This window comes from Suillus fuscotomentosus, assembly GCF_016647785.1.
Source record: "Suillus fuscotomentosus strain FC203 chromosome Unknown F5891scaffold_253, whole genome shotgun sequence".
NCBI classification, from domain to species: Eukaryota; Fungi; Basidiomycota; class Agaricomycetes; order Boletales; family Suillaceae; genus Suillus; species Suillus fuscotomentosus.
In genome coordinates this window covers 30512-53721 of record NW_024539765.1, presented here as the reverse complement: position 1 = coordinate 53721, position 23210 = coordinate 30512, and the positions used below count along the sequence as shown (strand labels likewise).

At 46.6% G+C, this 23210-nt stretch overlaps 3 protein-coding genes across 3 annotated transcripts; all 3 read right to left on the bottom strand.

Moving 5' to 3' along the window:
- Positions 1-4876: 4876 nt before the first annotated feature.
- Positions 4877-5330, bottom strand: F5891DRAFT_968149 (uncharacterized protein; the record flags this gene model as incomplete). The annotated part of the gene is made up of 2 exons (XM_041376290.1): positions 4877-5060; positions 5110-5330. 2 exons carry the CDS (start codon positions 5328-5330, stop codon positions 4877-4879), a joined length of 405 nt encoding a protein of 134 aa, XP_041216658.1.
- Positions 5331-6462: 1132 nt separating this feature from the next.
- Positions 6463-6901, bottom strand: F5891DRAFT_1200735 (uncharacterized protein; the record flags this gene model as incomplete). The annotated part of the gene is made up of 3 exons (XM_041368848.1): positions 6463-6592; positions 6640-6719; positions 6770-6901. The coding sequence occupies 3 exons, from the start codon at positions 6899-6901 to the stop codon at positions 6463-6465; spliced, it is 342 nt and encodes a 113-aa protein (XP_041216657.1).
- A 10436-nt stretch (positions 6902-17337) lies between these two features.
- Positions 17338-20549, bottom strand: F5891DRAFT_1132440 (CHAT domain-containing protein; the record flags this gene model as incomplete). Its single annotated transcript, XM_041364737.1, has 12 exons — positions 17338-17360; positions 17400-17438; positions 17460-17573; positions 17601-17823; positions 17869-18438; positions 18705-18988; positions 19100-19444; positions 19481-19545; positions 19597-20000; positions 20025-20086; positions 20156-20333; positions 20442-20549. 12 exons carry the CDS (start codon positions 20547-20549, stop codon positions 17338-17340), a joined length of 2415 nt encoding a protein of 804 aa, XP_041216656.1.
- Between the last annotated feature and the right edge of the window lie 2661 nt (positions 20550-23210).

The following is a 23210-nucleotide window of genomic DNA, read 5'->3' as shown; positions in this document are numbered from 1 at the left end:
CCAGGTCTTGCATATTTGACCTATCCGCACACTGAATTGGTATCTACTGGGCCCAAAATAACCAGTTGGCCCTTCTGCTAACCCTTCCCAGTATTGTGATGGGCCCAGGAATGACCAGTCGGCTCACTTGTGCCCTCTTCCGATACTGTCAATAACCAGCTGGGCTCATCCATAAGCTATTCCGATATGAGCTGAGCCCATTCGCCAGCCATGCCTGATACTATTATGGGCTCAAAATCTTCCTGTTGGCTCTTCCGACATCAAATTTCCCCAAGAATAAGTAGCTAGGCCCATCTGTACCCCCCTTCCGAGATATATAACTGGGCTCATGTACCTTGTGGCCCATTACAATTGTCCCATTCATGCTATGGCATCCACACTTGGCCCACCCACTAGCATGGGCGCTATTCCACACTGTGGGCCTATCCGTGCATAAGCACACATGGGCCCACGTTGGATGGCCCGCCTAACTGGGTCGATTCTCAACCTTTGGCTGTCCGACTAAGTCGAAAATAAAGTACTGAATTATGTGAAGCTCCGCCTCCATACTGAAGACACCTTGAACTTTTTCGACGCGGCTACAGCGGTCCTTGGCAACACCATTTGAAAGTTCAAAAGGATGCACATGTGAACACTTTCACACAACGGAACTGCCTCACGAACATGCAGCTCGAGGGTGTCGACAAGCTGCATTGGCTTCAAATCAGGGCATGTCAGCTAAGGAGACAGCAGGTGCTTCTCGTCCCAAGGTAAAGAAGTTGAACATCCAGACTTATAAATTTCACGCACTTGGGGACTACCCGGCCACAATTCGAATGAGGGGGACGACAGACAGCTATACTACACAGCCAGTGAGTCTTTTTTCTTGTTGATATCATACTATCTAATTCCAGTATAGGGAGAACTGGAGCACCGGCGTCTCAAATGATGTTACCCTCGCACTCCGAAAACAAACGCAACTATGACCACAAGCATCGCAAATCAAGATGCCATCGAACGACTTTGTATGAAGGTAATCAATGCTCGGGCACAGTTTTCTGCCCAACAGGGTACCGATAGACCTCGTCGTGTGCGGACCTCGCCTTCGGACCATTACCACATCGCCATATCTGCTCGTTCAACTTTTGACCTCACGGTTTGGCTGGGTAGGCTTGGGGATGATCTGGCCATTAAGGTATGTCATGATTCTCATTTTTGTTAACATATCTAGCTCATAATGTGACATAGAACTTTACTCCTCATCTCAAAGACCACTTATATGCACGCCTTCAAGGGCATGTATATGAAGGCGATGAATACGAGTTTACCGATGCAGAGCGGAACTCAGTTCTGATCACTGACAACAAACTCTTCGAACATAGCATTCTTCGCATCAACTACACCACCTATGACCTTCGACACGAGCAAGACTCAATTAATCCCCGCACTCGTGCTGACCTGATGGTCATGTCACATGAGGACGAACGCACTCACCTTACTGGTACGCTCGTCTTATCAAGATATTTCATGTCAATGTGGAATACCACAAATCCCCGGATGTGATACAGACCCGTCCAAAGCGAATGGATGTTCTCTTCGTTCGATGGTTCAAGTGTGACGATAATCCTTCCGGATTCGCTGCAAAGAGGCTCCAATGGCTCGAACTCTTTGAGGATGAAAGCCCCGACGCATTTGGATTCCTTGATCCAGAGTGCGTCATTAGGGGCGTGCATATAATACTGGGATTCGCTTATGGCCATTCCCAATGACTTGTAGAACCAACAATTGCGCGACGTGAGGAAGACCCAGATTGGAATTTTTATTATGTTAATATGTACGCACATTTTTATTTTGCTATCTACCAACTACTAACAATATACATGCTATTTAGGTTCGTGGACAGGGATATGTTCATGCAATTTCGTGGCGGTGCCGTCGGTCACAAGGCTATGCGGGAGTGGGACAATATTTTGCAGCGGGAGGGACACGTTGTCGAAGACCTGGATAGTGAAGCCGACGAAGACATCGAAATGGAGGACAAAGATGGCAGTGATGATGAACTAGATGAGGGGGATATTGAAGAGGGTGACGAGAGTGATGAGGGTGATGAGAATGAGGACGAGGACGAGGATGATGACAAGGATGATGACGAGGACAGGATAATAGCTGAGTATGGTGAGGTGCTCGATGACGACATACTCATTGAAGAAGGTTATGGCGCTCTTTAGGTACTTTCTATTTGACTTGCGTGGTTTTCATTCATTTTTGTGTTATATTTCTCTATACAATACATGGATGTATCTAAATGTATCTGACATATGGCATACCGCTACACTACGAAATGAAATATGTCTGACAGATAACACGCTTGACATCAGCGTGCCGGGGTGACATGTCAAATGTCAGATATAACAGGCAGGTGTCGTTGGTGGTGTCAGAAAATTCAACATATCAGGTGATCTCTGGATTCGGTGTAGAAACAACAATACTGCCTGGAACAAAGATAGCTCCTAGCTGTATCTATAAATGTTGTAGGTCGTGCGTTGCCTAGTCTGCGATACTTGAGATGGCAAGTGCGTTTGACCCTATAGGGGAAGCGAGTGCAGCGAAGATCTACAGGTACGCGCTGAAGCGAAGCGCAGGTGCGCGCAAGGCGCGGGAACACGCGCGCGTATTAGCGCGAAGCGCAGGAAAGCGCGCGTGCATATGCAGAAAGAACAGAGAGGTTAGACTTAAGTGATGATATGATACTAGATAAGAGAAGAGAGATGCGAGGTGTAAACAGATAGAGTTCTACTATGTTCTGCTAAGTAGTAAGTAAGTAGTAATAAGTAAATGGGAGGTAAAGTAAGGTAAGTAATAGTATGTACTGCTGGCGCTTATATAGGGCGCCTAAGCGCGGTCATGCGGAGCTGAAGCGCTACCGAGTAGGTATGTAAAAATATATATGAGTGAGAAACTATGATAAAAATAAAGGTGGAACTATGCTAATAAAGGAAATGGAAATATACGTACTAGGGAGCTTGGTGGACAGTGGATGGATGCATCTGAATGGCTGGCGCTATAGGGCGCGCAAGCGCGGGAATGCGCACGCGCATACATCGTGAAGCGCGGGAATGGTGCGTGCATTGCGCGGGAAAGCTGCGCCTCATATAGAGATAGCTGAGGGTAGCGCACAGAGTGACGCTACAAGTTCGTGCTATGTACTTCCTAGTGTAAAGCGCCATATCAGACCATGAGATGCACAAGTCTCTACATCGGTAATTTTGGTGATGTGCTCAGGTCTTATCATCCGGTATCAGCCTCACCACAGTCAACATGGCCCATCAGCTCAGACCAGCCTCAGGTCATTCTAGACGGTCAGATCATGAAACTGAATTTTGCTCATTTGACCATCAGCTGATGGGTCATGCATCATAATGGACATGTGGTGACTGCTTAGCAGGCCTGAGCAATTTCAGATACCTTACAATAGCTTATCGCAGTGGAATGGTATTATAAGCACGTATCATTGTTGTAGTACATGACATTGATTATACACACTGAGCTACTGTAAATGCGAGTGAACTAGGAACTTGTTGTACAAGCATGGGAGAAATGAACTGCGAAGTGACCAGAGCGAATATGCGAATGCGAAAGTGAATGTCCGAACCACGGAGAATCGTACAGTGAAAGCAACCGGTGAGTGACGGGAGACATCAGTATGTAAAAAATGCGTTGAATGAGCTGAACTGCATTGTGGTATCAGAAAAATATCTAGAAAAAGAGTGAGTACGTACCAGAGAACACCAACTACTTTCTTCCTTTGCGTTTCTTAGTAGCGGTGGCGGTAGTCTTCTTTCGGCCCTTCCTGCCACGCTTTGAAACAACTGGGCTGTCAGGCACAGACTCGGCTTCGCTGAGTGAGCTTTCACTGTCGCCGTCAACCTCCAACTCCTCTGACTTTCGCTTCTTGGTCTTGTCGGATGTAGGAGCAGGGGTATCAGGCTTCGGAGGGGGGACAGATGGTGCAGAAGAGGAGCTCGTGCCAGCTGGTCGGATGGGACGCGGTTTGGGGATGGATTTCTGCTGCGGGGAAAGAGTGGCTATCTCGGGAGGTGGAGAAATAGTTGGCGGGGAGGTAGTTGGCGAGGAGGTAGTTGGCGAGGAGGTAGTTGGTGGGGAGGTAGTGGGTGTGGAAGTAGTGGGCGTGGAAGTAGCAGGCATGGAAGTAGCGGTAGTGGGCGTGGAAGCCACAGTAGTGGGTGTGGAAGGATGCCCTGTCGAAATGTCGGGATCACCAGTACACTTGGCTTCAACTGGGGGAATGACAGAGGCGGCTGACTGAAAATAAAGATGTATTAGTTAGAAATGTCATACTAGGATAGAGAATGAAAAGACCTTGACTCGTGCCGCTGCACACTTTGCAGATTGCTTCCTCATGAGAATGAGGTCGTCGTCATCCTCGTCGTCATCAATGACATCGAACAACGGAACACCCCGTTTATTGCCAAAGACCGTCCTTGGTAGAATTAGTATTGTAAACATGAAAAAAAATTGTACTGACTTGTTCCACCATTCCAAAAGTTCCTCGGCCCACGCTTCATCGAACGGCTCTCGAATTGCTTTGATGGTGCGGTAGTATGTGTCATGGTAGCTGTAGTTCCCATCCGTCTCTTGCCATTTGTTGTGTGACAAGATTCCAAAGCGACTCTAGAATACAAGTGAGACATTAATGTGTTTAATAACAAAGTACGTACCTGAACAAGTGCATAGGCAATGTGTTCGGCCTCAACCTTATACATGCCATGCAATTTCGCATTGCCAGAGCGCGTGACAGAAAGCTCTCCATTGTCAATGAGGGCAGATGAGGGACTAGTATAGATGTACCGAAGTACCTACATATTATCATATATCATCAAACAAAATAGCAAAAATAAAAGAAATAAAAACATATGCACTTCAGAAGGTGACCTCTGAGGAGACCTTCCTGAATGTCTTCGACGTCGAAATCAATACCTGGAGGATCACCAGGGTATGCTAGTGCAGGCCAGGCACCTGCGTTCATCCTGATTTCACCGTTTTGAAGCTGTTCCTGTACCCTGAGAGACATGAGTAAGATATCACCATATCAGTCAACTAAACACTTACTTCTTCGGATCAGTGTGGTATGCGTTCACGTGCTTGACCGGACACAACATGCCCACCAGCTGCGGGTGATTCACACCCATTCTAGCACGGGACTTCTTGTTCTCCGATAAAATCGGAGGTTCCAGTCCCTTGACCTCAGGTTGGGCGACCGTGTAGTTACCAATGAATGGTTTGAGGTGACTGGCATCCTCAGAGCGGATTTGGCTGATGACTTCCTGCATCTTCTCATAGGGTAAGTATTATAAGATAGTTAGTATTCATTAGAAGACGTACCTCAGATAAAATGCTGTTCAACTCCGTTTCTAACTTGGTCCTGTTGTGGCGACCTCAAATGAGAGTTCAGAGATAAGGGGCGGAAAAGAGTATCCTCTGGTAGGTCTTCAAGTGACGCTCTTGAGCGTCTTTAGTCCTGTACAATATTTAGCATTCAGATTATAACAACAATAGAGAAAACTTACACAACGCTAAGAGCTTCTTTTCGCTCTCTCCTAGTGTTGTCTTCCTCGGGTTTGGATGAAGTCCTGGCAGCTTCTTCCGCTTCGATGTACCGTGCAATCCGAAAAGTGTCCTTGAGGATGACAAACATGTCGATACCACGAGGGATCCAGCGTGCAATGTGCATACACTCATCCCTCCCACTCCAAGTAGGTCCCAATCCTTTTCTATGAATCAAAAGTAGTTAGTGCACAAATCGCATGTAAATCGCGTAACTATCAACTTACTTGTCATTAGTGGTAGCCTTGTTAGCTTTTCTAAGGATATATGTGCTATAAGTGAAACAACACGACCAGATATTGACAACGACTTACTTCATATACGTTTTCTCAAGCCGTTTAGGCTTCGCCAATTCCTTTTGAGAACCTGAGATGTGTAAGACGCGTCGTAATCAGAAATCATTTGCAGAAATACTGATCCTTACCTAAAGAAGATAGCTCATCCACTGATGAGACAGACGACTCCTCAGACGATGACGACCCATCGCTGCTGCTCTCCGACTCGGATCGCAAAAGGCTGAGGCTGGAGGATTTCTTGTGGTGTCGCGCCATGACAAAACAAATGGAGAAGATGAAAAGCGATAAGAATTTAGAAAGTCTAGGACGCGTTGTGATTGCATGTTATTTGATGTTATTGATATCGGAGACTTAAATACTCACAGAAACCGATAACCAAAGAAGGGAATTTGCGATAAAACAAATGTGCCGGGTGAGGGAACATTAAACACAGTATCTGAACAAATGCGCGCACGCACAATCAGACGTGACACGCAATACAATTGAGCAAGATTAACATGACACGATACAGCTGAGCAAGATCTAAGAACAATATAGTAATTTACAATGCGAGGTAATCCATTCAATCTTCCAGCGCTTCATCGGCTCTTCTAGTTACGTAGTGACTCCAGGGCGCAGTTGGGTTTGCAGGATCTGGATTGGGGTTACCAACGCGCCTGGTGAGAAGGTTGCATGGGGAAGCAACGACAGGCCTGTCAAGATTAATTGAAATATGAAAACAAAAATATCAGCGACTTACTGAGATGAAGTCTGATTGGTCGCGGACTCAGCAGACTCCACAGCCTCCTCAACCCGTTCTCGAATGCGAAATACGATTTTCTGTGAGATTGAAATAAGCTTTAAGACAAATTTGAACATGAAAATATTACCTTGATGCCGGGGGTGTCAATATTCAAGTTGAAACAGTATGTACCATCCAAAGATACTGCATTTCGAATGTCTAGGAATACAACATCGCCAAGGACATTGACAGCAGAGTTCCACAACGATGGAGCAGACATATTTAGAGTGATCGATATGAAAGCTTATGAAAGTGGATAAAATGGGGATAGTCAAGGACATTATGTCCGCAAGTTACCAATTCAGACGGAGTTTGAAATTAATATCAACCATTTCGATCACTTGTCCTGAAATCATATGATATCGTATTATCGGCTGCAAAACCTACCATGTGACTACCAGGTGAGTTGCAACCTATTCTGTCTTACTGACTATCCCATCCTATATCTACAGCAGGACCGTCTCCACGAATGAAACCCTTCCATTATGGACGAGCTCACTACCTTTTCCTGCACCAGCGAAGTCACTGGCGGTGACACCTTTGGGTCCCCATACATGTGAGTCGTCATTTGACTCACCACTGGCACCAATTGATTGCCTTTACAGGCCTCATCGATCCGAAGCATTTGAATGGCACGCTGAGATCTGCATTGGCATCTTATATCATGTGGATATGCGGCTCAGAGTAAGTGGTCCTTGATATATCTCGCTGGTCCTGGTATGTTCTGTCTCTCACCTAAACCTCTGAATGACGACTCACTGTTGTAGATGGTCCTAATTGTAGATTTATATGTACTGTATTCAGCCTGTGCAATAACATTTGTTTTGCAGCCATGCACGTTTGATCGAGCTAAGTGTAGGGTTATAAAAGTGGCCCACCCCCTCCTGCACATTCGCTACCTGGTCCAATGGACTTGCCCGTTTGCATCGGGTGTGGTAAGACATTTCCAGCCCAAAAATCTCTCTCTGCGCATGCTGCTCGCTGCGCAAAAAACAAACTACTGAAACTAGCAGATTCAGTGCAGCGCGGCAGCAAAAAGAAACGCGAGCTGGAAAAGACTCATGGCAAGAAGTCCAAGCGAGCACGCAGTGAGCGTGCAGAGGTAATTCGGGTAGGGATAGATGTTGAAGAACAATTGGACTATGGAGGAATGGATGTCGACCATGACACTTCCGAGCAGGTGAGTTATAATAACGAATCTATTAAACTATGCTAATTCTATAAGGTCGAGGATGTCGCAGGACCATCAATCATCCCCCATTCACCCTCACCTCCCCCAGTCACTTCAAAACGCTCCGGACATACAGTACGCATGCCTCGGCGCTTCATCGACTACCTCCCTGGATCAGCCACACACCTCGCACATATGCCTCCCACTAACCGGCAGCAACGAGGGCGTGTTCTGCACGAAGCAGATGAATCCCATCACGTTCCAGCACCATCTCCGTCCCCAGCACCTTCTTCTGAGCCAGAAGATCCCCGCCCTGCGCTCGTTCCTTTCCAGACCAAACCCGACACCATGGGTCTTGATCGTGTATATCCGACGCGTCCGACTCTAGCCCCCGAAGCCAACTTGACCTTGGAGGGTGTTACTGATGCTCCCACATTAGATGGGGAGCGTGTTAACAAAGGCGTTCATCCAGGACTTCCTTCACCTGGAATTACCTCCGATCAGCTTTTTGAAGCTTTTACAAACCCTTCAGCAGGTATTTTGATGGCATGGCAGTACACTGGAACAAATGAGAAATCTGGTGCTGAGTGGGATCGTCTCGTGCATTTCCTTAAGGACCCTCTTTTCAGACTGGAAGACCTGGGCAGCTTGAATCACACATGCGAACTCAAACGATTGGACGAATACCTCAAGAATCAAGCTAACCCTCTTCGAGAAGAGTATGGATGGCACCAATCTACTGTCAAGATCTGCCTGCCAAAAGAAAAAGAGAAGCTCAAGTCAGAAAACGACGCGCCAGAGCTCGAGATTTCAGGCATTCATCACTGTTGCCTTACTGATCTCATCACGCGCATGTTCGAAAATGAGGTCTCGAAGACCTTCAATATGATGCCATTCCAACAATACTGGAAGACCCCTGATAACCGTGATATTAAAGTTTGTTCTGAGTCTTATTCCTCCCCTGCCATGCTTGAAGCTTATGCAGAAATCAACGCCCTCCCGCATGAGCCTGGAGACAAGCTTGAGTGTGTCGTTGCCTCGGTCATGGTTTGGTCGGATGCAACCCACCTGGCTAACTTCAGAGATGTGTCTCTCTGGCCATTTTACGTGTATTTTGGTAACCAGTCCAAGTACACATGAGGAAAGCCAACTCAGGCGTGCCATCATTTGGGATACATTCCTACAGTATGTATCTTGATATATCTTTAACATTTTGCTTACTCTCAGCTTCCTAAGAACATACAGGAGATCTATATGGATATATTTGGCAAGCCAACAACAGCCAGTGTGCATACTCACCTCAAACGAGAGTTGATGCACGCTATATGGAGTTTAATCTTGGATGGAAAATTTATGGAAGCATACGAGCATGGACTAGTGATCCAGTGTTCTGATGGGATCACGTGGCGAGTATTTCCGCGTTTTTTCTCTTATTCTGCTGATTATCCTGAAAAGTAAGTACTAACTAATGTTAAGTATGAATCGCGAGGCATTGATATATTATCTAGGATTCTATTAGTGACTATCAAATTCCTAGGGCAGTGCCCGTGCCCCCGCTGTCTTGTGAAAAAGACAGATGTTTGCAAGCTGGGGATGAAGCTCAATATGAGGCGGCGGGCCACACGTGAGCACGTCGACAATGCAACACGTCGACGACATGTTGAGGAAGCCCGGGCATTAATTTTCCAGCTTGGAGTGCCAGTAGATGGTGCTCGTGTCAAAGCAATCCTTGACGATGAATCATATGTTCCGATACGGGTAAGTAGTCTTATGTACTCATTGTGCAAATGCCTGACAACTGGTTTTAGAACACTTTCGGAGCGATTCGAGAGACATGGACTCAATATGTTCAAGCTATGGGTGGTCGACCAGCTTCACGAGTTTGAGATAGGGTCTTGGAAGGCCTTGTTCACCCATCTCATGTGAATACTTCATGCTGCTGGGGGGACTGCGATTCAGAAACTCAACGAGCGGTAAGGTTTTTGATTTTCGTTTTATACCAGGCCTGAACTATTTCATTTTAGGTACCGAGCAATGCCCACATTCGGGAGAGGGACGATCCGCCGTTTTCACACCAATGCATCCGCCATGAAGAAACTTGCTGCCCGCGACTTCGAGGATCTATTACAGGTAAGTAGTTCGTTTAGCCTTACAATTCGCCTCACAGTTTGACCCAATTTTTTCTCTCTAGTGCGCGATACCTGTATTCGAGGGCCTGCTGCCAAAGGAACACAATATCATTGTGCTCGACATGCTATTTGACCTGGCTGCGTGGCATGGGTATGCGAAACTATGTATGCATATGGACGACACACTGGATTTTTTTGACACAGCTACCATTGTACTCAGTCAGTCAGTTCGAAAATTCGCGAAGACCACATGCAACTACTACCACACCACTGAACTCCCCCATGAACACGCAGCACGAGGACGACACGAGGCAGCACTGGCTGCTAAACAGCTGCAGGTACCGACAAAGGGAAAGGAGAGGGCTGGTCCGAAATTCAAGCCTCTCAATCTTTTGACTTATAAGTTTCACGCCCTCGGAGATTATGCTGATACGATCTGATGCACCGGTACCATGGACAACTACAGCACACAGCCAGTAAGTATATTTCTACTCGAACAGTTCTAATATCAAGTTCATGTTTGTATTAATAGGGCGAGCTGGAACATAAATGAGCCAAGTGTTGGTACCCAAGAACACCCAAAAATCAGACTATGGTTGCTACTATAACGTGCCTTGAAGCTCGAGAGCGCATCATTGCCAAGATCAATAAACGACGAGAGGAAATAGCACATCCCCCGATGCAACAGGCACCACGCGAGCACACATCTCCTGCCTTACATTACCATATCTCAAAATATGCAAGAAGCTCTTACGACATCACTGCATGGCTCAGTGAACTCACAGGAGATCCGGCAATTAAGGTAAGTTTAGATGATCATTGTACAAATAGTTCTATTAACCCGATGCTCAGAACTTCATACCATGCCTCAAAGACCATTTGTTGGGCCGAATTCGCAGTATTGATTATTCAGGGGACGAGCAGGAATTCTCTGATGACGACAGGAACCAGATTGTTCTTGCCAACAACCAGCTTTTTGAACACAGCGTCCTACGGATCAACTACACTACTTACGATCTTCGGAGGGAACAAGACTCGATTAACCCGCGCACACATGCTGACATTATAGTATTGTCACACGAGGATGACGACGATCGACATCTGTACTGGTACGCTCGGGTAGTCAAGATTTTCCATGTTAATGTTTGGTATTACGGTCCGGGCAGTAGCAATGCACAAACACCGACATGCATGGACGTAATTTTCGTGTGCTGGTTCAGTTGTGATACCACGTTCAAAGCCGGTTGGTCAGTGAAACGACTCCATCACATTGGTTTTTTCAAACGCAACAACCTGGATAGCTTCGGCTTTGTTGATCCAGACCAAGTGATCCGCTCTGTTCATTTGATTCCGGGATTCGAACATGGCCGCACTGACACCAGACTCAGCCCCTCATTTGTATGTCCAGCAGAGGATGACGATGAAGATTTTTTGTATTTCTATGTTAATCAGTATGTGTTTTCTATTTAATTGGTATTGCTATACACTGATATAACGAATAGCTTTGTTGATCATGATATATTTATGCGCTTCCATGGAGGCGGTGTCGGTCACCAGGTCACACGAGAGTGGGATGAATTCTTGCGACATGACGGTGCTGTGGTCTCTGTTGACGACAATGAAGACCTGGAGTTTGAGGTTGGCGACAACGACAACGACGAGGATGGCGAGGATGACGCGGATGATGACGAGGATGACGAAGATGATGGCGACAATGACAACGACAGCGAGGATGGTCGTGAAGAGGGAATCAACGATGAAGATAAAATTAGGGCTGATGAGGGAGAAGAGCTTGATGATGATATTCTCGCACAGGAGGGATATGGAGCTTTGTAACATTACATTCGAGATACACACTTATCACATTTAATCAGACTTAGAGCACATACTAAGGGAATATCAGATACGGACAAGACTTATAGCGGAATATCATTTGAATCCAAGTATAATGTATACATGAATCCACGATGGACTCGACGAGCTCCTTCCATTGACCGTGCATTCGAAGTGGACTGTGTGTATTGTGCAGAATATCAGGGAGAGATCAAACTTAGAGCGGTATATCATTGGCATATCAGGATGACAGAAGCGTCTCATTTGCATAGCACTTACGGGAACAGCGGTAAGCTTCGAACTACTCGATGTCATAATGATCGAGCGCTGGCGTCATCTTTTCAACACTCATAACCCTTGACCCAGAAAATCTCGTGACCATCAGCCTAATAAGATAATACCTGTTTTCTGGACTTTTGGTGATGTCTTCAAGGCCAGCTTCTTCGAGAATAGTGCACGTGTGAACGTCCCATGCGTACGCGTTTTGGGGATGGGCACTATCCGTAGGGTAAATAATGCGGAATAGATTAAAACGGACTTTAAAACATATTTGCAAAAGATAATCTGAATAGAATACTAAACCGTAACGCATATGGAATAAACTAATCTGTGTTTTCTTGGTCAGAACTCCGATGGAAGATGTACTGCTACAGTATGCTCTGGTGAACGACACTGAAGAGATGGCACTTCTCGATGACGAAGAAGACACCACAATGTTAGCAGCCATGCTCATTGCCGACGCTGAGCTTGCTCGACTCGATCACATCAATACACAGAACCCTAGAAGACTTTACCTTTGTCGCGCTCAGCTACTTCCTGATCCACATTGCAATACTCCATGGCAACTACTGTATGAAAGCCAGAATGATCAACTCCACCATGCAGGAGACTAGCCTCCAACAGATATTCGCTTTGGTTCCCACCACTGTTTCCCGCTATCTCACATCTGGACTGCCCATACTCTTACAAACTCTCCGTTCTATGACTGATGCCCGAATTCAATGGCCATGGGGACCCGATTTTGAATGGTGTAGTGCGCTCGTGATCGCATGTCACCCACGACTGCAAGGCACCTTCAGAAGCATCGATGGGCTCAAATTGCCTGTGCAAACTTCCGAGGATGATGAGATCAAAAACGCTACATACAATGGGTGGCTTTCTGAGCACTTCATAAGTACCATCATAATGTTTTTGGCTGAAGGTATGTTTTCTCATCTTCTGCTATAGTTTGTACTTAATTTTATATTCACAAAGGCATCGTGATTGCGGCAAGGACCAATGCGCCTGGTAGCTGGCATGATTCTCGCCTCGCATCCTGCATCTATACTCAACTTCAACTCCACACGCCTCCCGACTATTACATTGTCGCAGATACCGCCTTCCCTCATGGAACATCCTCCATTAATGGGCGCATTCATGCACCTCTGAAACATGGCCAGGTTTTACGTGGCTCAGTTGCTGAGATAGCGGAACAAATGGCATTTAACTGTGAACTACTTTCTTACCGTCAAACAGCAGAATGGGGTATGCATGCCATTCAAGGCGCCTTTGGAAGGTTATGTCTACCAGTCAATATTGCTAATGAAGAAGCTCACAGCAATCTCATCGAAATATGTCTTCGGCTGCACAATCTCCGTGCCATCCACGTTGGAATCAATCAGATACGGACCATGTACACGAAGCTTTGGCAGGCTACAGAGGATGATATGGATGTGTGGCGAGACTTTGAGAACATGCTATTTTCGGACCAGAGGAAGAAAGATCGAGTTTTGGGCTTCCATGTCACCTTGGAATACCAGTAGATATGATTGTCTAGTACTGCTGCATGTTGCCCATCTCATACATAGGATAGAACAGTGATCTAGTACTGCTGCATGTTCCCCGTCTCATTTTGAGTATCGAAAATTGATCTAGTACTGCTGCATGTTCCCCGTCTCATATCAAAGATTCAAAATTGATCTAGTACTGCTGCATGTTCCCCGTCTCATATCAAAGATTCAAAATTGATCTAGTACTGCTGCATGTTCCCCATCTCATATCGAGGATCGAAAATTGATTTAGTGTTGCTGCGTGTTGCCTGTCTCATATGAGAGGGACAAGAGGACAGATGAGAGGACAGTCAATTTTTCAAATGGTACATTGGTACCCTAAACACACTGGGAAACTACATAAATCGTATTGTACAATCAAATCTCTTGCAACCCTTCCTTCAAATCTCTTGTGACCCTTCCTTTTGAATGGGCTTGGGCAGTTCATCAGCCAAGTCCTCAAAGTATGGGCGATCAGAATACTTGCGACGTCCAGATGGCCCAACTCTTCGAAGGCGGGGAGGCTTGGGAGCCTCAGGGACCTCGGATGTGGTACTTTCACCCTCGTCTGTGATCCACCTAACAGATCCCCCACCCTCAGGGTACCATTCCTGCTGTAAGTTCTTGCATTTGGGCATCCGGATACGCCGACAGTGTGTGGATCCAGTCATCTCAATCATCTTGATGTGAAGCTGAGCACGATCGTGTTCGTGTTCGGCGTCATACAAACGATTGCGCAAACCAAAGAGCTGTCCCTGTAAGTTTTTGACATTGGCATTTGAGTCTTGGAGCTGCTGGCTTTGGGTCAGCAGCTGCACAGTAGCGAAGCTGCGATTAGCACGATCTTCATCACGGTCGCGCTGGGCAGCTGGGTCCAAAGCACCAGAGAGGCGAGTGAGGAGATCTGTAGCGGCAGCTCCTCGAGCGTTGCGATGTGGAATGGGGGCTTTGGTGCGAGCAGTGGAGCATGCAAGAGCGGTGTGCTGAATTAGGGGGGGAGGTATGGTCTAACTTGTCCTGAAACTGATCGGAGACAACAGAGTGATTGCCGTCGTCGTCTTCGATGTCATCAAAATCCATGTCGTCCAGGTCATGCATGCCCGCACGCTCGTTGATAAGTTGATCAATGCGATGTGCACATGTAACCTCTGGAGGGCAGACACCATCTCCTGTTGGCTTCATGGTCTTCACCAGCTGTAGTTCAATGAGTGAGCCGTCTTACAGTCATAGTATGACACTTCAAATCTTACCTGCTTGAACTTCGTCTTGAGCGAAGTAACTTTGCATTCAGGCTGGCCATTTGCCTTTGCCCATTGGCCAAACTTGATGTGAACAGCCTGCCATCCACGTTGACCAAGGGGAAGCTCCTGACGGACCATGTCCAGAAGAACTTTGACGTCTGAGCTGGTGTAGTTGTTAGATCCTTGAGGGCGTCCTCGCCGAGCATGCACTTCATCGTCGTCTTCAGCGTCCTCTTGGGAACACTTTTTTGAGTTAGCAGATGCAATGTTTTGGTTGGCCTTACCTTTGCCCCTTGGGCCTTTGACCTGGCGATGAGAGCCTGCTGTTTTGGCTGCTAGAGTGTGGCCATGGGCCTCTGTGATAGTGATGGCATCACTCAAGTCAAGATTGGGAGAGTCGGGTAGTGGGAGGAGCGCAGGATCAATCATTTGGTTAGTCAGCACCTGGCAGAGAGGTACACAGGAACCGGATGGTTGTAAGGGTGGTGCAGTGTCCGAATTGGACTGTAAGTTGGCCGGTGTGAGTGCATAGGTGCCAGGAGGCTGTATATGACACAGTTAGTCGAGCGAAAATACATAGTATGGTGCCATTGACATACCTTATAACTAAAACCCAGTTGGGGCTCCCCATATTCGAGGCCAAAGGCATGTGAAGTGATAGACTATAGTAGTAATGAGCATCTGAAAGCATAGATGAGAAAAATGAAACTTACCTTGCAAATTCCTGGGTGAGAAACCCAAGTGCCATCTTTGTTGCATGCATAGGCATTTCCGGCGTCATTGTAGCGTAATTCTGGGTAGGATGAGCTACTACGAGGGGGAATCATAGATTGTGGAGGGGGAATGTCAGACATTGTAATTGTAGTAACATTTGAATTGAGATAAAGCTTACCTTGTTGTCCCCAAGCTTTTATAAGTCCCCAAAGTCCCAAAATTTTTGGTTGTCAGACGCACAGGCGTGTCTTGAAGTTGATAGATAGCAAAGTTCACCCTGTGGTGGTTGCAGTAATACATTAGCGCATACACACATGGATCAAAGCATTTAATAGAAAAAAAAACACACCTAACCTCAAAGGATGGACAGTCCTTGTTACTGGACAGATAGAGGTTGATTGGGGTCGGCATTGCTCAAGTTGTCCCTTGGCCGGTCGCAGAGATATGTGATTGCGCAGTTTGGCTGTTATAAATCTTAAAACTTCAGTACAATTTTCTCCAGGCAGCGTAGGTATTGGACTGCAGTTAAAATCCGTATATTCGAAGACATTGTGATGAAGCAACAATTGTCACTAAGCTCAAGACAAGTGAGGTGCTGACCTCCGTTGTAGATTAGTCAGTGGATCACAGGGGCGTTAGTGACCCAAAACGGATATAATCCGTCTGAATATTCTGTAAGGGGGGGGGGCCCTTACAGATTTAGAGTTTGTAAGAGCCTCAAAAAAATATGTTTTGAACATCCGACGTAAATGAACTGCAGCATTGCAGCACGACTTCCTTAAATGGCATTTTTTATTCTATTATATTCTATTCCGCATTATTTTGGCCTATGGATAGTCACCTAGTCTCCCGTAGTCCGAGTTAGAAGACTTGTGTTAAAACAGAATTCCGTTGTAAATGCTCGATCGCTCGATATCAAATACCATGCATACACTTGCGACTTTCACTGTGACTCTGATCATCTTAGTTTGTCCAAGTTTGATGACATAGATATTCAAGAAAGACTCGTATGGTACTTGATGTGATGAAAAGAGTGGACCAGAACTCCCATGTATGATGACTATTCATCTGTTCGTGGTTTCATTCTTAGTATCTATTCTACCACCACAGCAAAGTATATATTGGTTCCTCCTTCTAAAACTTCGCTAGGACTCTCAGGTATGAGTTAGGGTGTTTCCAGTGCGTGTTGTGGGACCGGTACAATGACGTAGTGACCGCGAGGAAAGCCGCCCACATGTCAAGATCAACAGTGAACACATCAGACACAGCAGGCCAGAGCATTTATTCTGAAGAGAACGAACAAAGCTATGATTTTCATTCGTTTATGGTCTATCTACCCTGCTAGGGTTAAGCTTCTTGGAATAAGCACCGGATTTCGGTGTTGTATGATGGGTGGTAGTGCATTCGACGCCATCACGCAATTCAGACGATCGTCCATCACACATTATGTCTTGCTACATGAGGTGTCATGCATGTCATGCCAGATCAGTGTTGTGCAACTTCATCTTATTCACAAACCATCAGTGCTTCAGTGTGCAGGAACGATCACCTTCGACTCTGAGGCAACAAACTGGAAAATACAAATTGAGGTCTAAATCAAATGTGAATATCGTGTAGGTATACAGTCTCAAAGTCCTCAATATCGAAGTCCTTGGCAAGTAACAGGTTGTGTGTGGTCATGACTGGATGCTGCATGGGAAGCCGTCAGATTGTCTCAAGAATGCTGTAAACAAAGTAGCCTAGAGGACGCACGGAATGAATCATATACCAATATGCACGAACACTATGCACTGGTCCAAGGTCATTAGAATATCTTTGTCACAAGCCAACAACTGGACCGCTTGGTGCAGAGCCCAGGCAGCTCGTTTGGAATTCATTGGACCATCCCCGCGCATGTTTTTGTAGAATGCCTCCACCAAGTGCTGCACGGTGCTGTCTGTGACCTTCCACATTGTCCCCATGATGCTATTAAACCCAGCAAATTGCAGGCCAGCCACTAAGTGTATCACTTAGTCAGGCATACTAAAGTCACCGACTGCGGTTTGACAGGCAGAAAGAAATGCAAATTCATGCCGAGACAGATCCATCTGCATGATGTCGAGGAGCGAGAGCGGCTTGTTGCGCATGAGAAAGGCCGACTTGAAGGGTTCATCAAATTTCTGTGTCCCGTGGCATGCAAGATGGAGCCAAGTGTTGTCTCGCAATGCGTGTAGTGCTGTCAATTTTGTGGCATTGACGCTGGTTATCTTGGAGAAAGAAACAGTTGGGGGAGGGGGCAAAAGTTTCCACACCAATTCCAGCTCAGGCTCTACAGCATCCAGAGTGAATGAGGCACCGGCTGGGCAATCCTGACCAATGGCAACAAAGGGAATCGACGGGGACTTGACATGACTTGTGCAAGCCTTAATCAGTGCAGTGAGAGATGGCGTGTATGAAGATATGTACTGCTGTGAAACGGACTTTCCCTTTGGCCTATACTCACCAGCAGCATGCAATGGCAAGAAATTGAATAGAGACGTCAGGCACCACCATATTTTGGAACCTTGTTGTGCAAATCCGTCCAGAATATTGACCACTGGACAGATGACGATGTCCCACAACTCTCTCAAAGCTTTTGTCAGCGCTGTTTGCTTCCCATTAAGATTGGCATCTTTTTCAACTGCCCGCCGGAGTCTGAGCACCAAGTTGGCGAGTTTCAGCAAATCAGTAGGGAGTTGAATGCTAGTTGGAGGTTTCTTGTATGGGATAACAATGGCATGGCATGACTGGCTTGCGATAAGCAGGATGATAGGCCCATCACAAGCCACATTTTGAAGATCGGAGAATAAGGGGGGAAGGAGGAAGTGAGAGAAGCCCTCGATCTTCCGTATTTATCTACAGTTCTGTTCCAATCCTCCACTAGACATCTGTACCGGGTTTCCTCTGCTTCTACATCAACACTTGAGTTTCCTTCTGAATAGATCGCAGGAGGTTTATCGAGGAGGGAGCTGAGGCCTCTAAATCTCTTCATCAGGGCCACTGCATGATCGCCATGAATCTGGAGGCTGTCAAGAGGGGTGCGGAGTCATGTCATCTGGGTCCAGATGATGGTCCTGCCTTGTTCCAACAACTCCACAGCGCAACACACATCACCACTATGAAGAGCACATGATGCAGCATTGATGGCAAGTGTATTTGGGAAGTCCTTCATGATATTGTGACGAGACAATACTGAAGCTGTCTTAGACATGTAAGCATCAAGAAGTTGCATGGAAGTTGCATAAGCCTCCAGTTGAGTACCATGTCTATGTTGATGGGCACAGCTAACCCAGAGTAGACTCACTTGCAGGTGGGATAGCAAGCCGCCAGAGACCACATTTGCTGCTATCTTGAGATGATGCATGGCAGCATTGAGATTATCAGTATCTTCACCTACACCGGTGTTGTCAAGGCCTGAACGATGAAATGAAAGATGGACCATAGCCAGCGACCAATGCACTACTAATTGACGAGAATCATATTGCGTCAACAAAGTCAATGCACAGCTTAGCTTCTCTCGTGACTCGACCAGGTCTTCTCTGTTGTGTCGGTGCTCAAAGCGGGTAGAGAGTTGCCTCGCAAGATTATTTAACGACAAGGACCGATCTGTGTGGCTGACTTGGCGCAAGGCAAGCGCTTCCCTGTGAAGTGCGATAGCCTGATCCAAGTCTTCATCATTCCCTTGGTGATCAAACCGGGAGGAGAGTCGATTTGTGAGGTTATGTAATGACCCGGGCCGATCTGTGTGACCAACAGGGTGCAAGGCCAGTGCTTCCCTGTCAAGTGCGATAGCCTGATCCAAGTCTTCGTCGTTGCCTTGGCGGTCAAACCGGGAAGAGAGTTGAGTCGCTAGGTTATGTAATGACACGGACCGATCTGTGTGACTGTCTGGGTGCAAGGTCAGCGCTTCCCTGTGCAGTGCGATAGCCTGATCCAAGTCTTTGTCATTGCTTCAGTGCTTAAAGCGGGAGGAGAGGAGAGCTGCGAGGTTATTTAATGACAAGGACCGATCTGTGTGACCAACAGGGCACAAGGCCAGCGCTTCCCTGTGCAGTGCGATAGCCTGATCCAAGTCTTCGTCATTGCCTCGGTGCTGAAAGCGGAAGTAGAGTTGATTCGTGAGGCTATTTAATGACAAGGACCGATTTGTGTGACCAACTGGGAACAAAGCCAGCGCTTCCCTGTGAAGTGCGATAGCCTCATCCAAGTCTTTGTCGTTGCCTCGGTGATGAAAGCAGGAGGAGAGTTGTTTTGCAAGGTTATGTGATGACATGGACCCATCTGTGTGACCGACCGGGTGCAAGGCCAGCACTTCCTTGAGAAGTGTGATAGCCTGATCCAAGTCTTCATCATTGCCTCGGCGGTCAAACCGGGAGGAGAGGAGAGCTGCAAGGTTATTTAATGACTTGGGCTGATCTCTGTGACTGACCGGATGCATGGCCAATGCCTCCCTGAGAAGTGTGATAGCCTGATCCAAGTCTTCGTCATTGCCTCAGTGATGAAAGCGGGAGGAGAGTCGAGTCGCAAGGTTATTTAATGACCCGGACCGATCTGTGTGACCGACTGGGCACAAGGCAAGTGCTTCCCTGTCAAGTGTGATAGCCTGATCCATGTCTTCATCATTCCCTTGGTGGTCAAACCGGGAGGTGAGTACATTCACAAGGTTTTTTAATGACGTGGACCAATCTGTGTGACCGACCGGGAACAAGACCAGCGCTTCCCTGTGAAGTGCAATAGCCTCATCCAAGTCTTTGACAGTGCCTCAATGCTCGAAGTGAGTGTGCAGCATTGTGGCCAGATTGCCTAGCAATGGCCCTCGGTAAGCATGTCTGGTCTTGTAGTACACCAGTGCATCATAATGAAGGGATATCACTTCATCTAAGTCACACATTTCATCTCTCTGCAAATACCGCTCTGCTCGATGAGCAAGTTGATTCAGCAACAATGGAAGCATGGATGTGGCAGGCCCCTCCTGTTGAAGATCATTTGCATTCATGCTTCTATGCACAGCAGATGTTTCAATTGCAATCAAAGCTGCTCTGTAAATGTGGCTGTTGGCATGACAAACATCAAACACATTGCTCAGTAGCTCTTTACCCGTGTCGGCATCTGTTTGAAATCCTCGCTTCACAAAGCGAGAGAGCAGAGAATTGGCAAGATGTAGTTAGGTCGTGGGTCGGTCTGGATGTCCAGTGGGACGCAAATCAAGTGTGTCCTGCAAAAGAGAGATGGGTATGTCAAGGTCGAGGTATCTTCCATTAGCTTGGCAACTAATAAACTTTGCCCTGGCTAGATTGAATAGTGCTGCAGGGCAGTAGGGATGATCCACAGGGCAGAGATCTGAGGCCCGTTCAAAATGGCTTATGGATTGGTCTAGATCAGTACTGTTCTGCGTCCTGCAGTATCATCCGAGAAGACAATGTCCGGCATCCGTCCTTACTGCTAACCCATCCATATTGCGAGATGTAAGCTACACATTATGGCGATCAGAATCAGAATGCAAGACTGCATTGATTGCTCATGGTAGTAAGGGAACAAAGAACATCTCTGTTGTTTTCATCAGAAATTGCTGTTCCACCATCATGAACAGTGAAGTGCAAGCAGATACAATGTCCTCCTGCTTTGGTTGAAACATTATGGCTGTGATACTCATTAGCATCCATGGGGTTAATTTGCAATAAATAATACTGACGATGAGACCTTTTGCTGCGATCCAGTAATTCTGCGACACAGATCTCGAATGTGCGAAGGAGTTCTCCGTGACAAACCATTGGACCCAATTCAAATGAGGCATACATGCTGACCCGAACTTTGGAAGATGGATCACATGGTCTAGAGTCTTTCTCAATACCTGCACGACAGATGAGTTTAAGGACAACTTACAGAAGAATCAGCTCATGCCATTCGACGAAAGCCTGGTCTACGTGTACAGATTGATTACTTGTCTGATATTTGGCACCATTAGCCTTGACCACCGCATGAAAGCCAGCAGGGATCCGTCAAAGACCAAGAGCGATATCAGTTGCACGAATGGCTTGAGGGAATTTGTCAACACAAGCTGAGTGGAGACAAACAACACATACAAGTGATGACAACTTGTCGCACCCCACTGAAGTGTACCTGTCCTAGGTCCTGGGTGTGTTCTGGGTTGCTGGACTCCTCGCCCGAGGCCGGGAGGGTGTCATGAAGCTGGTCCGACAAAAAATCTGTCATGGAAAATCATAGGCACCACCTACTGAGTGAAGGTAGATAGCACATACTGTTGGTGGCGACTTGTGGCATTTCACTGATCACCAAGTTTGTGTCTCCCAGATCCTGGGGTTGTTCTGGTTGGCCTGACTCCCCACCTAAGGCTTGGACGGTATCATCGGGTGGGTCTGGCGTGGAGTCTGTTGCAAAACAAAACAAGATATTAATGACGAAACAAAGGGTTGCCAGAATTGCTTTGGAAAATCATTGGTATGTGCTAAATGAAAATAGATGTGACACATACTAATGACGAAAACTTGTAGCATTTCACTGAGTACAAGGTTTTTCTGTCCTATGCCCTGGGGGCATTCTAGGTGGCTCGGGCCCTCTTCCGAGCGTGGAGGGCAGTCACTGAAATGTCCAGGGACGAATCTTGACATGTGAATGGAGGATAAATTCAAACTAACAGTTGAGAATAAGATGTGTGCTGGAGGTCACAAAGATACTGCAGACTATGGGAGGTCTTTATGGATGATAATTGAAAGAATCACAGCATGCACATGTAATCCACACCGTGCAGCACTAATGTTGAGGCGTAAGTGACTCGCAGGATATCGAGCAACCCATCACGAGCCTCATTCAGTTACATTAGATTTGTACAGCAGAGGCACAGGTGCAATGTCGATTAAAGTAGCCGAAACGAGAAGGCTGCCACCTGCAAGGCTAAAGACTCGGAGCAAGGCATTCCATCCTTTCATGAGAATTCACATATTGCGAAGCCAGCCATCAGTACTGCCTGAATCCTACTCCTATGATGTGGGAGAAAGCACAGAACTGCGAAGAAGTTGAGAAGTTCAGGCTGTGCTGCCATAGCTGGAGCATCAATTTGTTTGTTTTCTACCTGCAGGCATCAATCAGATCGAACTGCTTCACTTCTGCTACTAGTCTCTGGCTGTGGTAGGCTGGCCTATCTCATGCACCTATGTAATGGAAGCTTAGGCTGTGCCACCACAGCTTGAGCATCCCGGGAGCCACACACTACAAACATTCAAGAAAGTAAGCGTCACTGTGATTTGTAGCATGTGACTGACCACTACTTAATAGACATCCTGCCTGTTGCTGAAACTTGACCAGCTCCGAGTCAGTAACATCATGAGTATGTAGATCTAGGAGAAGGAGAAGGGGGTACGAGTTGAAGTGTTCGAATCGGAGTCTCTTCAGTCCAGTGAATTTGGTCTACATGTGGTGAGTGTGCAGCATCCATCCAATCATCGCTGGAGTTGGAATTTGCAAGACTTCTTGAACAAAATATTAAAATAGAATTCATCAACCCGACGCTCTCGATATCAAATTGCATACACCCACTTACGACTATCACCATGACACTCAGCTGCAATTCTTAGCTAGTCCGAGTTTGATGACATAC